Raw genomic sequence first — 15,280 nt, 5'->3', positions numbered from 1 at the left:
GAGAGAGAGAGAGAGAGAGAGAGAGAGAGAGAGAGAGAGAGAGAGAGGGAGAGAAAGCTTCCCATGATAGTCATAACTGCAAGTTGCAAGTTCCTGGAGGAAACCCTAAGATCACCAAAGAAGGTGATGGGGCACAGATGACTACCTGGGTTGTAGTAATGCTAACCACTGTCGAAAGAACTACCACCACAGCTCTGCCCAAACTGTGGACACTGTTGGGCTGAGTGTCCAACTCTTTGCCACATCCATGTATGTCAGTTTCCCCAAGTTCCTCCTCCACAGAAAAATCTCTCAGACCTCAGTCTAGCAGCTAAAGGCCAATGCTGTCTTCTGTGGCAGCTGAAGATTTAATGTTGTCCTGTGTGACAGCCAAAGACCAACTTCTTCTACCCCCAACCCACAATTAAGACCACCAGAGGGAGCCTGGGGTAACAATCTAGGTAGCCAGTAAGTCTCTGTCATTTTAATTGATACATAGGCCATTTGGATTATACTTCCTTCTATAATTTATCCCTCTCAAATCTCTGATGGTGTTGATGCCTAACTACAGCAGCAGCAAGCAAACCAGCCCCTTCCCTCTGGCCAGCTGCAGCTGCCTGGTCAGTCCATTTCATATGATATGTAAAATCAGGCCTCACTTGTTTCTACAGCTACTAGGTCTCCTGCTGAGAAAGGCAGACACACAGAGACACAGATACCTTGTTGACCGACTTCACACTGAAAAAGAAAAACTCACAAAACAGATTTCAACACAACTTTTTATTATTCCTTTATTTAAAAGAACTTGTTTTGAGATGACTGCTCTCAGTAATCTGTGTCTCATGGCAAAATGATTGGATGGAAGGGAAAGGTTTGAAGTTGATGTAAGCTTTAAGGGTCTCAGAAAGTAACTTAAGGTCTGTAAATGCAAGCTATAAAAGTCTGAGAATGTGAAACCTTGAGTTGTGAGGTCTAAGGTGTTTAAGGTGTCTAAATGCAGTTCGTAAAGGTCTATGAAAGCAATCTAAGCTATGTGAAAAATGAGAAATGTCTCAGACTTCTTTTTCTCTCTGTGCTAGTATTATATTAAGACCTCAAGCCAGCCGGGCAGTGGTGGCACACGCCTTTGATCCCAGCACTTGGGAGGCAGAGACAAGCAGATTTCTGAGTTTGAGGCCAGCCTGGTCTACAGAGTGAGTTCCAGAACAGCCAGGGCTACACAGAGAAACCCTGTCTAAAAAAAAAAAAAAAAAGACTTCAAGCCAGGCGATGGTGGCACACACTTTTAATTCCAGCACTAGGGAGGCAGAGACAGGTGGATTTCTATGAGATCTGGAGATCCAGACAATCTGGTCTACAGAGTGAGTTCCTATTTTTGTAAGCTTAAAAAATTCTTGTAAGCTTCAGGGAGTCTTGAGACTTGGATCTACCTCTTACAGGTCAAATGAACTGCAAATAAGTACTCCTGTCAATCAACTGCCTAAATTTCCCTTCCTGCCTATCCCTGAAGATGTGATCAGATCTTTCTCTCACCCCTGCTCTTGGGATTCTCCATTCCCTGCCACACACCTGCAACTATGAGGACCACAAGCTTGGAAGTTTCAAATGTGTAGCCAAGATAAAGATTTTCTCCTAAGCTCCTTAACTTTATCTTTTATCTCTATTGTCTATATCTGTACCAGCAAATTTCCAGGCAGCTGAAGAGTGCAAACTGCTCTAAAACTGCCTGTAACATGCCAGCTCCAGATGTTTCTTAGAACCTGCATCCTAGACTTGCCCCAAGAGGCCTGTACTTCACTAGGCCCAGGAAGTCCCTCAGAATATGGCAGTAAGGGAAACAGTTGTCCCCCAGCCTCTGCTCTTCTCCCTTCCCAGCCTTTGACCAACATTCTAGCCTTCTTGGGCCTGTGACAATAATGCCTCAATTTCAGCTAAGAAGCAGTTACAGGAGAGATTATGTTGCCCCTTATCATCAACAAAAAGGCTGGACAGTCAAAGAAAACATTGGACAAATGGCTCGCTATGGTGCCTATTCAGCCTACCACAGGCTCTCTGAGCATCACCTGTTACAGAGTCCTGGGTCCTTTCAGCACTTCTTACCCTCACTACCTACCCTAAACCTCTCCAGCCCCTGAGCTTCTTTCTCTTCCTGTAACTTCTGATTCCTATATAATTGGGCCATTTTGGCCACACACTCTCTTGATTTCTTTTTGTCCTCTTGGTCCTCTCTTAGTCCTCTTTTATTCTTGCTCTTGCCCCCTCCCTTTCCTCTCATGGTCTATTCTGTGGACCATGTTCAGTCTAGATTCTTCCAGATGCCTCTGGCTGTTCTGTCCCTCATATGTACAGTGAAAACCTTCTCCTCAACCATACCTAGGATCAGTCATGTCCTCACTTTCATTCAACCTCTACCTACTAGGCACTCACTGTGTCAGGCTTTCTGGTAAGTATTCCATGTGATGGGTCACATCCTCCTCCTATGAGAGGACTATTCACCATCCCTATGAGGAAACACACTATAAGAAAGTGCCCTGAGTTCAAAGCTGTAAGTGACAGAGTTAGGATCCAAACTCCAGCCACTCAACCTGCTTCTAAGTACCTATTTCCCTTGACATTAGTCAGCTCTGCCCCAGGACACATGGTTCATTCCTTTCCCCAGGTATGAATACATGTGTTTTATCTTCTATCAGAGGACCAGCCCTGGATAGGCAAGGAGGAGCCTGTCTCTTTGAGATTCACACCTTTCCTAGTTTTTAGGTCTGGGACCACCCTCAACACAAGTCCATGGAGAGAAGTGAATACCTAATCTCTTCTACTGCCAACCACTCCATCCTCATATTTTCCACCTACCAATGTCTCTGCCATTGTCCCAAAGAACTCCATATCTCTTGACCCTGAATACTAGGCAGAGGAGAGGGATAAAGAGTCAAGACAACACATTTTACATTTTCCAATATTTTTATTAATCAAATGATATAAAATAACTATCATCCATAAATGCCCAAGCATCTAGCTGGTCCTCTCACCCCGAAGTCATGAAGTCATGCCCTCCTCAGCCTCTTTTGCAACTCTGCTCCTATTTCCCCTGTCCCTACTCGGGGACAGACACTGGAAGGAGAATGGGGCAGAGCTGGAAGTGACAAGGATAGCACAGGGCAGACAACTACAGTTTAGGTTGGACAAGATTAGAATGGGGTAGGTTCTCAGACACCCTTTTCAGGACCAAGTACGCAGCCAGATTCCCAACCCCACTCTTTGGATCACTTCCCATAGCCCAGTTCCTTTCTGCCCTTCCCCTACTACCAAATTGCTTGGCCCTTACCCTTCCAGGATCCCTGCATATCCTCTCCAGCCCCAACCCACCCCCTGAGCTCCCTTGAGATGAGGACTTCTGGAACCAGGAGTGCCACAGAGCCCACAGGGAAGTCTATCCTGAACTTGAACATTGCAGAGATGAGGAGAGATGCATTGTGGGGAAGGGGGTGGTGGAGGTTGAGAGAAGTTTTATTTCCAGGGCCTCTAAAATCCCCTACCCCCAACACCCCCAACAAGTTCCAAGCAGAAGTCCTCAGCTCCGAGCAACAGGCCTCTCCATCTTCACACTCTTGGCTGCTTCTCCAATCAACTCCCAGAAGCTTCCAAACTCCAGTTTCGAGTCATTACAGTTGCCCAGATTGGCAATCTTCTCTTCTAGCCCACAGTTGCTCTGAGGACAGGAAAGACATCAAAACTCAACAAGACAGCACTTCCAGATCTTCCTGCCACACCCTGGCCTGAGGCAAGTAGTAGGACAGAAGCCTACCCGGTGTCCGAAAGGGAGAAAGGTAGGGGGTTCCCAATGCCAGTGTGGGTGGGGTCTTGGAACACTAGCTTGGGAAGTCAGGAGTATAGATGGGGGAGGGGGAGTCCACTCCCTCAGTACCGGCATGAGGTGTGGCAGCTGTTGGGTAACCAGGTCTCGAAGTTCAGCAGGGGTCAGTGTTTCCTTTTTACCCTCCACAGAGTAGTTATGGAAGTTCTTGATGAGGGTCTCAATGGCCCTTTCTACATCACTGAATTCTTGGGCATCCTGAAGATAGGAGATACAACCCACATCAGGAGGGCCCACCCACCCTACAAAACCCTTCTCAGGAGCCTGGAGAATCAACAGCGTAGAAAGTGGCTAGAAGACACTATAGAGGCCAGAATCCTGCCCCACTCCCTCTCCTCTAGAACAGCGTCTAGGGCACGGTGGCCTCTGCCCTAAGCCACTGATTAGGCAAGCCCTACCACCCCCGATCTCAGGCAGGGCAGGCCCTAGCATGTGCCCAGACATCCTATTTCCAGAAGAAATTCATTTGCATCACCCTGTGTAGGCACAAGGGAGGGGATTCGAGGCAATACCTACAGGCCAACATCTAGGAAAAGAGCAGAATTTAGTGTGGGGCACAAACTGTCCTAACAGAAGAGGAGAATGTAAGAATAGAAAGTCAGGCCAGATAAATGGGCCCACCTCAGCATTGGCTGACCGACACTGTCCCATTGTTCCTGGTACACTGGTCCTTCTGTGAGTTGAGTTTTGCCGTCAGTCCTATAGCCTGCCCCACAGGAGCTAATGGATCATGATCTGCCTAGAAGAGGGGGAGGCCTATGGTGAGAAGAGAGCTCATTCTTTTTTTCATAATCACTTTTGGGCTCCACCCAACATATACATTCACCTAAAGGATTGGAGTGTACTCCACATTGGTCCAGTCCCTGCCAAAACTCCAGGGGCTAAGGCCACAGCCCCCAAGTCAACTCACTCAGAGGGAATCCCCCTCAGCTTCATTCCTTCCCACCTCCTCCCAGCCACCCCTGTAAGACTTGGGCAAGAGAGGCATGGGGTGCTCCCTGAAGAAGGACAGCCCATCTAGGTTGAAGGCACTGAGCTTTCTTACCTGCTGGCAGCTGGGAGACAGGATGGAGGAGCCAGCTCACCTGAGCTCAGCTCTTATACCTGGGGGAAGGGAGGGGAGACCAGGGGGGCAGGGCCAGGGCTTATCCCTCAGCCACCCCAGCTATTGCAGCCTCCTGGGCTGGGAGCCAGCTTTATGAGCCCCACCCTCTACAGTTCTAAAGTCAGTCCCCACCCCTGTCATGAGGAGGAAGCTGTGGAGGCCTGGGTACGGAATGCCCCTGGCACAAGATTACCTTACAGAGTCGTGGGGAGAGAAGAAAGGAACACTAGGGGGTGCAGAGGGAATCTTAGCTAGGAGAGTAAAAACTTGAAGCAGCTATGAGGCAGGGGAGCAGAGGGAGTCTACAAAAGAGAAGCAAGGGCTGCTCAAGGTAAGTTTAAGGAAGGAGGAGCTTGAAAGGGGACCGTGGATCTCTGTGCTTTGAAATCCCTCTCCTCTCCCTCCCAACTAGAGCTAATTTGGCTAAAAACACTCTGGCCTGCTGAAACCTAGAAGCAAGCCTTCCTCATTCCTGATATTCAAGAGATGAAAGGTTGGAAGGAGAGGCCAGAGGAGTGTGCCCCGGTACTGGGAACAGCACTGAGCCTTCACCTGAAGTCCTGCCAGCACCCTGCAGAGCCCAGGGTACACATGTGCAAGGCTCAAAGGAGTTACCTGGCAGGTAACAACCTCTCCAAACTGGTTACACTGCTACCTCCTCCCTCCTTCCAAGGCCTACCTTCTCCCTGAATGGCATCTCAATACTAGCCCTCTGAGCTACACTACCCAGGCCCCCCAGGGGGAGCCTGAACTGTACTTCCTGGGACTGTGACCAAGCCAACTAGCCTTCCTACCTTCCCAGGACTAGAACCTAAAGCCACAGGGAAGCAGAGGAGTCAGTGGAAGGATTGCATGGTCCTAGTGTCAAAATTCCCTTCCTTACTCTGAAATCAGAGCATGTGTTCAGACAGTCTTCCTGTGTCACATGCTGTAGAGTCCCTGTATTTTTGGTGACAATCAGGGATTCGTCTGCATGTCTCATGTGGAGACCTCTGAAAGGCTTCAGTCTAGAGACCCTATAAGGGTCTCGCTCTCTGAGGAATCTGAAAACCTCTCAAATGTCTCTGCCAACATCCCCTTGGAGAGCCCAGGGACCCCTCTGAGGTCCCTCTGGGGCCTCTTTCCTTCCTTTTGATGAGGAATTTGTCTCTGCTAATTTTTCTCTGGTTGACTAGCTGCCCCAAGTGGACACCCACAGTTACAGCAATGACAATCCAGGAGCACTGCCACACCCCTACTCTCTCTAGTGGTGAGTTATCCAAACCACTTGCCCCTCAAGTCAGGGAATGCTGGATAGGGACATCTCTGTCCCTAAGTGCTCCCTCTCCCTGTCATATTTGAGCAGCACTTCTCCAGGCCAGCTCCAGCCATGCTTGTCTTTGTCTTTTTTTTTTTTTTTTTTTTTTTTTGGTTTTGGTTTTGGTTTTTCGAGACAGGGTTTCTCTGTGTAGCACTGGCTGTCCTGGAACTCACACCGTAGACCAGGCTAGCCTCGAACTCTTGAACTCAGAAATCCAACTCATGCTTGTCTTTGTAACCTAACCTCCTGGTAAATGTTTCCTCAGAGCCAGAAGGAGTAATGTACCTGTAATCTCAGCACCTGTGAAGTTGATGCCCGAGGATTGCTGAAGGTAGCAAGAAAAAAATAACACAAATGGGGGCTGGAGCAATGGCTTGGTGGTTAAGAGCACTCACTGACTATTCTTCCAGAGGTCGTGAGTTCAGTTCCCAGCAACCACATGGTGGCTCACAACCATCTGTAATAGAATCTTATGCCCTCTTCTGGTGTGTCTGAAGAGAGTGACAGTGTAGTCACATACATTAAATAAATAAATCTTTTTTAAAAAATAAATAAATAACACAAAAAGAAAGAAAGCTAAGAGAGGGCTGTGGCTCCTCCCAATTGCCTGACGTGCAAGATCTTAGTCTAGTCCTCAACACTGCAAACATTAATTGAATTAACCTTAACAGCTGTGACAGTTAACTAGGGTAATACAAATAAAATTATCAATGTTCATTATTACCATCACCAGCCAAAGGACAAACTCTAGGAGTTATATGGGAGAAAGTGGGAACTGGAGACGTGGAGGTGGGTTCCAAAACTCCCTTGTCTTCCTCAAATCTCTGTACATTTTTTGCTCATCAACTATGTATTTATTGAGCACCTTCTTAGTGCAAGATCTGTTGCTATGCCACACATGCTCAAGGACCTGAGTTCTGTCCTCAACAACAGAGGAACCAAAAAAAGAAAAAGAAAAAAAGGAATAAAGAGAGAGAGAGAGAGAGAGAGAGAGAGAGAGAGAGAGACCACATAGTTCTAGATGCTGTAGAATATTTGAAGATGAATCACATTTCTTGTCTTCAAAGTACCCATAATTTTCATGTTTTCACCTCAGGTTAAAGACAGAGATTCCTCATCTCCCAGTCTCAAGAAAAGAAATCAGGGTGGTGTATAAAAATAAGCATGTGTGTTTCAAGAAGGAAGCTTTATTTGCGGGAGTGGAGTACAGCCTGCCCAGCAGGCCCTGCTGCCCACATCCCGACAGCAGGCTTTACTTCTTCCGGATCTCCAGGGCCTTCTCCTTCCTGATTTCCTTTGCCAGTTCCCCAATCAGTCTCCAGTACTCATTGAACTTCAGCTCTGAGTCCTGATTCACGTCTAAACTCTTCATCTTTTCGTCTAGAGAGCCCACGTCCTAAGAAGATATAGAAGGGAAAGGTTAGACCAGGGCTCTCGGGGCAGGGAGATGGAAGTACAGGTGCCTTCCCTCAGACAGCGCCAACCCCTACTCCTGGTCTGAAGAGTAAGGCTACGGTCCCAGGACTGCACTGTCTGGAGGTCCCATGTGCAAGGGACATGAGCAGATGCTATGGCTGATGGTAAACTATCTTCCTCCTTCACAAAGCGCCGGCCGCCACTGCTGCCCACGTGCATCGCCCTAACGTCTTCTCAATTTAGTCACCACCCAGTAGGCCAGGGGAATAGCAAAAACACAAGGTTACCTGGTTTTCTAGGGTGCTCTTGACAAAGAGTGTCAAGGCTATGAAACCAATGGACTCTGCAAGCCTGCCTTCATGGTGAAAGGATGTGTTGCCAGAAAAACAATTACAACATAAATGTCACTGTTGAACAGCTGGTGGATGTCAGATTGAAGGATGCCTCAAATAGAGCTTGATTCTCAATGCTGGGAGATGGTTTTGGGGTGGATAGGGGTCGTGTTAGTTTTTAGATTTATTTTATTTTACTTTACTTTACTTTATTTTATTTTATACATATGGCCATTTTGCCAATACATGGTATGTATGTATACCATATACATGCCTGGTGCTCACAGAGGTCAGAAGAGAATAACTGAACAGGAATTACAGATGGTTGTAAGCTGTCACATGGGTGCTGGGAACTGAATCTGTGTCCTTTGCAAAAGCAGTGTGCATACTCACTGAGCTATCTCTCCAGCCCTTATGCTCAACCTTTGAATCAACGTTTAGACAAAGGCAGATCTCTAGGTAACACAAAGCAAATTCCTAGCAGGGTTTTTTTTTTTTGGTAGTGTCATAAGCTCACTCATTGTACAACACCTCCACTCTCAGCCAAAGGGAAGAGAGGCAAGCAGTCTTAGGTCCTTGACTCCAGGCATGGCGATACTACAGTATTTATTTCACTTGATCCTCATGATCTACTAGAATGACAGCCTCCGTGACACAAGGACCTTGTCTGTCTTGTTCCACACCATACAGTCAGTGTCAAGTACACAGCTAAAGTTTGTTCATCACGACAGGAAAAGACAGAATAGACCTTCAATAAGTATGGGTTAAATAAATACAGCACTAATCTAACAAGAAAGGTGTGACAAGTCTGCCGAGCAGATGAGAACTTAAACCTCGGAAAAATTAGATACTGGTACCAAGCACAGATGAATAGCTGGAACTTATATTTGAGTCCAGGTTTCTTTCATATTCTCTCTCTCTCTCTCTCTCTCTTTCTCTCTCTCTCACTTATTTATTTATTTTTTTAATTTTATTTTATATTTATATTGCACGATGTATATGCCTAGTGCCTGTTGAGGCCAAAAGAAGGTGGATCCCCTGGGACTAGAGTATAGACAGAGACAAGCCATCATAGAGCATGGAACTGAGTCCGGGACCTCTGGAAGGGGCAGCCAGTGCTCTTAACCATTAAGCCATCGCTCCAGCTTGAACCCAGGTTTTCTAAATCAGTGATTCCATTCCTATCTACTGCTCTGTATCTTTCTTCCTTGCCTATACCCTGACTCCCCTCAAAAAAAATGTGAGAAATGAGCCTAGAAATGAGCCAGGCCTGGTGGTGCAGGATAGTAACCTCAACTACCCAGGAGACTAAGGCCCAAGAATCCTGAGTTCAAGGCCTGCCTGAGCTACTTAATGAGATTCTGTTTCAAATGTTGTTAAAAGGCTATGGTTATGGCTCAGCCCTGGGCAGTTTACTTAACATGTATTAGCTTCAACCTCTAGTACAATACACACAGAACTATTTGTAGGTAAACTTGGCACAGTGCTGCATGCTTGCAATTCCAGCACTTGGGAGGTGAAGGCAGGAGGAGCAGATCAAGATCATTCATAGCTACCTAGCAAATTTGAGGCCTGCCTGGGATACATATTGAGACCATGTCTCAAAAAACAAACAAAAAAAAAACTTAATAGCTTTTAATTATAAGAATAATAACCAGTTAGAAAATAATATTCAGGGGGCTGGAGAGATGGCTCAGTGGTTAAGTGCACTGACTGCACTTCCAGAGGTCCTGAGTTCAAATCCCAGCAACCACATGGTGGCTCACAACCATCTGTAATGAGATCTGATGCTCTCTTCTGGTGTGTCTGAAGACAGCTACAGTGTATTCATATATAATAAATAAATAAATCTTTAAAAAAAAAAAAAAAAAAAAAAAAAAAAAGAAAATAATATTCAAAATAGAAAAAAGAAGGAAGGAAGGAAGGGAGGGAGGAAGGAAGGAAGGAAGGAAGGAAGGAAAGGAAAGGGAAATTAAAAGGAACAGCATTTACAGATGTCACAATTAGGCCTCCTCTAAGAAAAATGAACTAAGGAATTGATTAGAAAATAAAAAACAAATTTCTCTCTCTTCACATCTAGCACAGAAAATTACTTTGGGTTCTACCTATTGTTATTTTGTTTTGAGACAAAGACTCACTATATGGCCTTGAGTTCTAGATCCTCCTGCCTCCTCCTCCTCCTCCTCCTCCTCCTCCTCCTCCTCCTCCTCCTCTCCTCCTCCCAAGTGAAGTTCCCAGGAAGAAAAAGCCCACACTGCTGTTAAAAATTCTATAGAATCTATAGAATCTAAAGATGCTGTAGAATCGGAATCCGTTAGTTTCCTCGGGGCTGACTGGTTAGAATGCCATGATTGTGACCAGTTGGAATGCCACAAATACGGAGCCAAAAGTATCTTGAGCTATTTTTAGCCCCTTAGTCTTTTAGCCATTTATTGCCCACTTTCTCTATATCTGAGTTGATATCAGGTAAAACCTTTGGAAAGTATTAACTTACTGCTAGCATGCACCAACCCAAAGCTAAGAGAGTCATCAGATAGCATCTACAGCAGAAACCTGCATAGCCTGAAGTCCTCACCAATATAATCAGAAAATGCCTTGATTTCCTTTGTTCTATGACATTGAAAACTTCACAGGAAGCCCAGGTGTGTTGGTGCATGCCTTTAATCCCAGGACTCAGGAGACAGAGGCAGGTGTAACTCTATAAATTTGAGGCCAGCCTGGTCTACAAAGTGAGTCCAAGACATCCAGGACTATTACACAGAGAAAACCTAACAAAAACAAAAGATCTTCATGAGGCTGGAAAGATAGCTCAGTTGGCAGAGTGTTCACCTGGCATGCACAAAGCCCTGGTTCTGTCTCCATCACCACATAAACTAGGTATGATGGCACAAGTCTGCAATCCCAGCACTCAGGAGGTATTCACAAGATTGGAGATTCAAGACTGTCCTCAGACACAAAGCAAATTCAATGCCAGCCTAGGATGTGTAAGATCTTACCTCAAAAAGGAGGAGGAAGAGGAAGAGGAGGAGGAGGAGGAAGAGGAGGAGGAGGAGGAGGAGGAGGAGGAGGAGGAGGAGGAGAAAGAGGAGGAAGAGGAGGAAGAGGAGGAGAAGGAGAAAAGAAAGAAAGAAAGTAAAAATAAAAACTTTGTGTAATTGCTTCCACCTTCTCATGTGTCATTCCAGACGACCCAATTCCTATTTCTAGCCATGGTTACTCACAATTGGCTCAGAATAAATGCTTTCTTATTCCCTTTGAAAGCTGCTTTTGCAATTTTGTGATTTTGTGGGATTACAGTCATGTGCTACCATACACAGAGAATTCTCTGGGTTGGTTGTTTCCTGTGATGGGGTCTCATGTAGCCTAAGCAAGTCTTAAACCTACTGGATAGCTGAGGGCGATCTACCTTGAAGTCTTGATCCTCCTGCCTTCACCTCTCCAGTGCTGGGATTGCATGTGTGCACCACCAAGCCCAGCTTCAACACAAAACACTCCTGACACCAGCTATGAGTGGTTATTCAATAGGCCATGCAATTCTCTGGTAGACAGTAGCCAGGTGTTCTGGACTTCAGTCCAGTTTTGACACTGTCTACTTAAAGTACACACCTTGGAGAGACTCAATAGTGTAAAGATGGCAGTTTTCCCTTAAATGTAATTGATGTGATCCTAATTAAAATATTTATTGGACTCTTTTAACATAATAAAATGCTATGAGCCAGGTGTAGTGTCAAATGCCTATAATCCCTATCAGATGGGAGTCCAGGACAAAAGGACCACGGTAAATTCAAGGCCAGCTTGGCATAGTGAGTTCTAGATCAGCTAAAGCTACATGATGATACTCTGTCTTAAAAGATCTAAAAATCGAATTAATTAATTAATTAATTAAGAAAGAAAGAGTTCTTCTTAAAAAATAAACATATGAGACTCTCTAGAATTTAAGTAAATACAAATGGGTTGTGGTACTCTTGTAATTCCAGCACTTTGGAGGCTGAGGCCGGAGGACTGCTGTGAGTTGGAGGTCAGCCTGTTTTAGAGTGAGGTCAAGACTAGCTTGAGAATACACAATAAGGATGGGGGCGTGGGAGACTCAGTTTTTTTAAAGGGCTGGGGAGATGAGATATGGTTCATTAAATTCCAGGACAGCTAGGGCTACACAGAGATACCCTGTTTCAAAGAAAAGAAAGAAGGAGGGGGAGAGAAGGGAGGGAGGGAGAGAAGGAAGGAAGAAAGGAAGGAAGGGAGGGAGGAAGGAAGGAAGGAAGGAAGGGGAAAAAGAAAAGATATAGGTGTGGCAGTGTCCACCTGTAATCCTAACATCTGGGAAGAAAATGCAGGAAAATCTCAAGTTCAAGGCCAGCTTGGGACAAAAAGAGAGGCTCTGCTTCAAAAAATAAACAAAAGGGCTACAGAAACAGCTCAGCAGTTAAGATGGCTAGCTGCTCTTTCAGAGAACATGAGTTCAATTCCCAGCACCCATATGGCTGCTAACAATTTGTAACTCTAGTTCCAGGGGATCTGATGCCTTCTTCCAGCCGCACCAGCACACACACACGCGGTGCACAGACATGCATGCAGGCAAAACACCCAGCCACATCAAATAAAAATAATAAATATTAAAAATAAATAAGCAAAAGCTTTCTGGGCTTGAAGGCACTCCCAGGAACATCTTGAACTTTCTAAGACCTGCCCGACGTTCTGCAAGAAGTGTGACAAGCATGAGCCCCTCAAGAGGCACAGTACAAGAACAAGGATTCTCTGTGTGCCCTATGACAGGCTACAGTGGGCAAGCTAAACCTATTTCCTCAGAAAGATTAAAGCTACCAAGAAGATCATGCTACGCTTGAGTGTGTGAGCCTATTGCAGAACTAAGAGGATGACCGCTCTAAAGAGATACAAGCAGCGCTCTGAGGCTGGAGAGATGGCTCAGCAGCTAAGAGCCCTGGCTGTTCTTCCAGAGGTCCTGAGTTGAGTTCCTACCAACCACATAGTGGCTCATGACCATCTGTAATGGCATCTGATGCCCTCTTCTGTCATGCAGGTGTACATGTAGCAGAGCAGAAAGAAAGAAAGAAGGAAAGAAAGAAAGAAAGAAAGAAAGAAAGAAAGAAAGAAAGGAAGCAAGCTTAAAAATAAGGCAGTGTACTCATATACATAAAACAAATAATAAATCTTCTAAAAGAGAGAGTATTTTGAACTGGGAGGTGAAAAGGAAAGAGCCAAATGACTGTGTTCTAAGCTGATTTTGTTATGAATTCCAGCACAGAGTAAATAAATACAAAGGATCCCGAAGAAAAGCATGATGCTGCAGGGGGAAAAGCAATCACTGCAGGAAAAAGTATTCCAAGTAGGTGAGAGGGATGGAATGCTGGTCTTAGAAGCATGAACACATCGTGTGAGGATAGGAAGGAAGGCAGATGCTGACGAGGTAGGAGATTTGGGGATGGGGGAAGCACAGGAAACTTTCTCGATTGCTTACTTTCTCGGTGAGTTAGTTTCTTGGTGACAGGGAGAATGTGGAAAGAGCTCCTGGAATCTGAAGCAGGAAAAGTTGTGACCTACCACTCACAGGGAAATCAGACTGGCTTAGAACTGCCAAGGGTTCCTCTGCAGTTTGTGGTTATAGATTTAAGAATGAAACAAGTCAGTCTGGCTGTGCATGTTCCTCTAGGTAGATTCAGCTCTCCAAGTGCAGACACAGATGGTGGATTTAGGCAGAAACTTAGGCAGGAGGGGTCCTACATGACAACCATATAAAGACAGAGTCAAGGGATTTGAAAGCATGGCTATAATGTTGTGTCTTAGAAGATGAACTGACCAAGGAGATCCATGAAGAAATGACACTAATGGGAGGAAATGAAAACAGAGCAGTCAAGAGACTAAAGGTCCTGGCGAAGCCAAGCCACTCTGGATCCTGACAAACACTGAGGAGGCCCAAACAGGAAACCACAATGATTTCAAGGCTACCTTAAGCTACACATTATTTTATTTTATTTTATTTTATTTTATTTTATTTTATTTTATTTTATTTTATTTTATTTTATTTTATTTTTTGGGTTTTTGTTTGTTTGTTTGTTTGTTTGTTTGAGACAGGGTTCTTCTGTGTAGTGTTGGCTATCCTGGAACTCATTCTGTAGACCAGGTTGGCCTTGAACTCATAGATCCACCTGCCTCTGCCAGTTTTAAAGATGTGAGTATTCTACCACATCCAGCAGAACTTGGTTTCAATCCGCAGCACCCACATGGCAGTTCACAACCACCCGTAACTCCAGTTCCAGACGCCCCTGATGCCCTCCAGTTCTAGACCTGATCCCTCTTCCGGTGTGTCTGAAGACAGTTACAGTGTACTCATATACATAAAATAAATAAATAAATCTAAAAACATCTTTTTTAATACACTATTTTTTTTAAAGATAATCCATATTCATGTTGGGACTGGGGGAACACACCTGTAATCTCAGCACTTCTGAAGTAGAGGCAGGAGGGAGAATCAGGAGTTTGAGGCTACCCTTAGCTACATGAGACCGTCTCAAAAAAGTCCATATTCCCATACTCTTTTGTTGTTGTTGTTTCTTAAGACAGAGTTCTCCTGGCTCTGGCTGTCCTGGAACTTGCTTTATATACCAGGCAGGCCTCAAATTCAGATCCGCCTGCCTTTGCCTCCCAGATGTGAGGACCAAAGATGTGCGCCACCACGCCCAGCCATATTCATACACTTACATGCCTGTGAATTTTCATAAAGGATGTAAATAAACTGTTAGCAGACTAAAAACCCTGAGTTTCTAGCATTCAAACCCTGAATCAATAAGTTAAACCCCTCCACACACACGTGTGTGGAATGATTCGCTTATTGAGGGGATAAAAAGTAGTCATAGGTGTTCCTCACAGGCCTGGGTATACTGAGAGTATAGCTCACTATAACTTTATGTATTGTTTGTTGAGAAAAGGTCTCCCTAACCTGGCTTCAAATCCTGATCCTTCTGCCTCGGCTTCCTGAGTGCTGGATTTACAGGCATACAGGCATGCACCACCAGGCCTGGCTTGTAGTTTTACTTTTGTTAAGCCTCTTTTTAGTTTGTACTGTCTGTAAATCTCCGAGAATTCATGTCTGGGCCCAGTAATATGTTGTGAAAATGAGACCAGAGACACATAGGCAGGACTTAACAGCGCTGTTCGATAGAAGCACAGAGCCCAACAATATCCCATTCCCAGTTGCATCAACACAGCATGTTTTCTCTCTCTCTCTCTCTCTCTCTCTCTCTCTCTCTCTCTCTCTCTCT

General features: G+C 45.2%; 2 protein-coding genes across 2 annotated transcripts in view; both read right to left on the bottom strand.

The window, feature by feature from the left end:
• Positions 1 to 2,918: 2,918 nt before the first annotated feature.
• On the bottom strand, positions 2,919 to 4,974 carry S100a14 (S100 calcium binding protein A14). The gene is made up of 4 exons (XM_028753333.1): positions 4,896 to 4,974; positions 4,472 to 4,589; positions 3,902 to 4,048; positions 2,919 to 3,685 (listed from the first exon to the last, which is right to left on the bottom strand). Exons 2-4 carry the CDS (start codon positions 4,499 to 4,501, stop codon positions 3,548 to 3,550), a joined length of 315 nt encoding a protein of 104 aa, XP_028609166.1. The 5' UTR covers positions 4,502 to 4,589; positions 4,896 to 4,974; the 3' UTR covers positions 2,919 to 3,547.
• Positions 4,975 to 7,422: 2,448 nt separating this feature from the next.
• The window catches only part of S100a13 (S100 calcium binding protein A13), a 9,162-nt gene continuing 1,304 nt past the window's right edge, over positions 7,423 to 15,280 (bottom strand). The window contains exon 3 of the mRNA XM_028753336.1: positions 7,423 to 7,651. Coding sequence (XP_028609169.1) covers positions 7,508 to 7,651 — 144 coding nt within the window. The 3' untranslated portion in view covers positions 7,423 to 7,507. The remainder of the gene's footprint in view (positions 7,652 to 15,280) is intronic.

This window comes from Grammomys surdaster, unplaced genomic scaffold, assembly GCF_004785775.1.
Source record: "Grammomys surdaster isolate TR1022 unplaced genomic scaffold, NIH_TR_1.0 125946, whole genome shotgun sequence".
NCBI lineage: Eukaryota > Metazoa > Chordata > Mammalia > Rodentia > Muridae > Grammomys > Grammomys surdaster.
Note: the sequence above shows the minus strand (reverse complement) of the source record. Positions and strands in the feature narration are given on the sequence as shown.

What these genes read in the sequence shown, in the direction of transcription:
- S100a14 (XM_028753333.1), bottom strand. Translation starts at nt 4,501, where the DNA reads ATGGGACAGTGTCGGTCAGCCAATGCTGAG. An exon ending in GTCGGTCAGCCAATGCTGAG is followed by an intron (nt 4,049 to 4,471) that starts GTGGGCCCATTT and finishes TCCTATCTTCAG; the next exon opens with GATGCCCAAGAATTCAGTGA. An exon ending in AGCTGCCACACCTCATGCCG is followed by an intron (nt 3,686 to 3,901) that starts GTACTGAGGGAG and finishes TCCTGTCCTCAG; the next exon opens with AGCAACTGTGGGCTAGAAGA.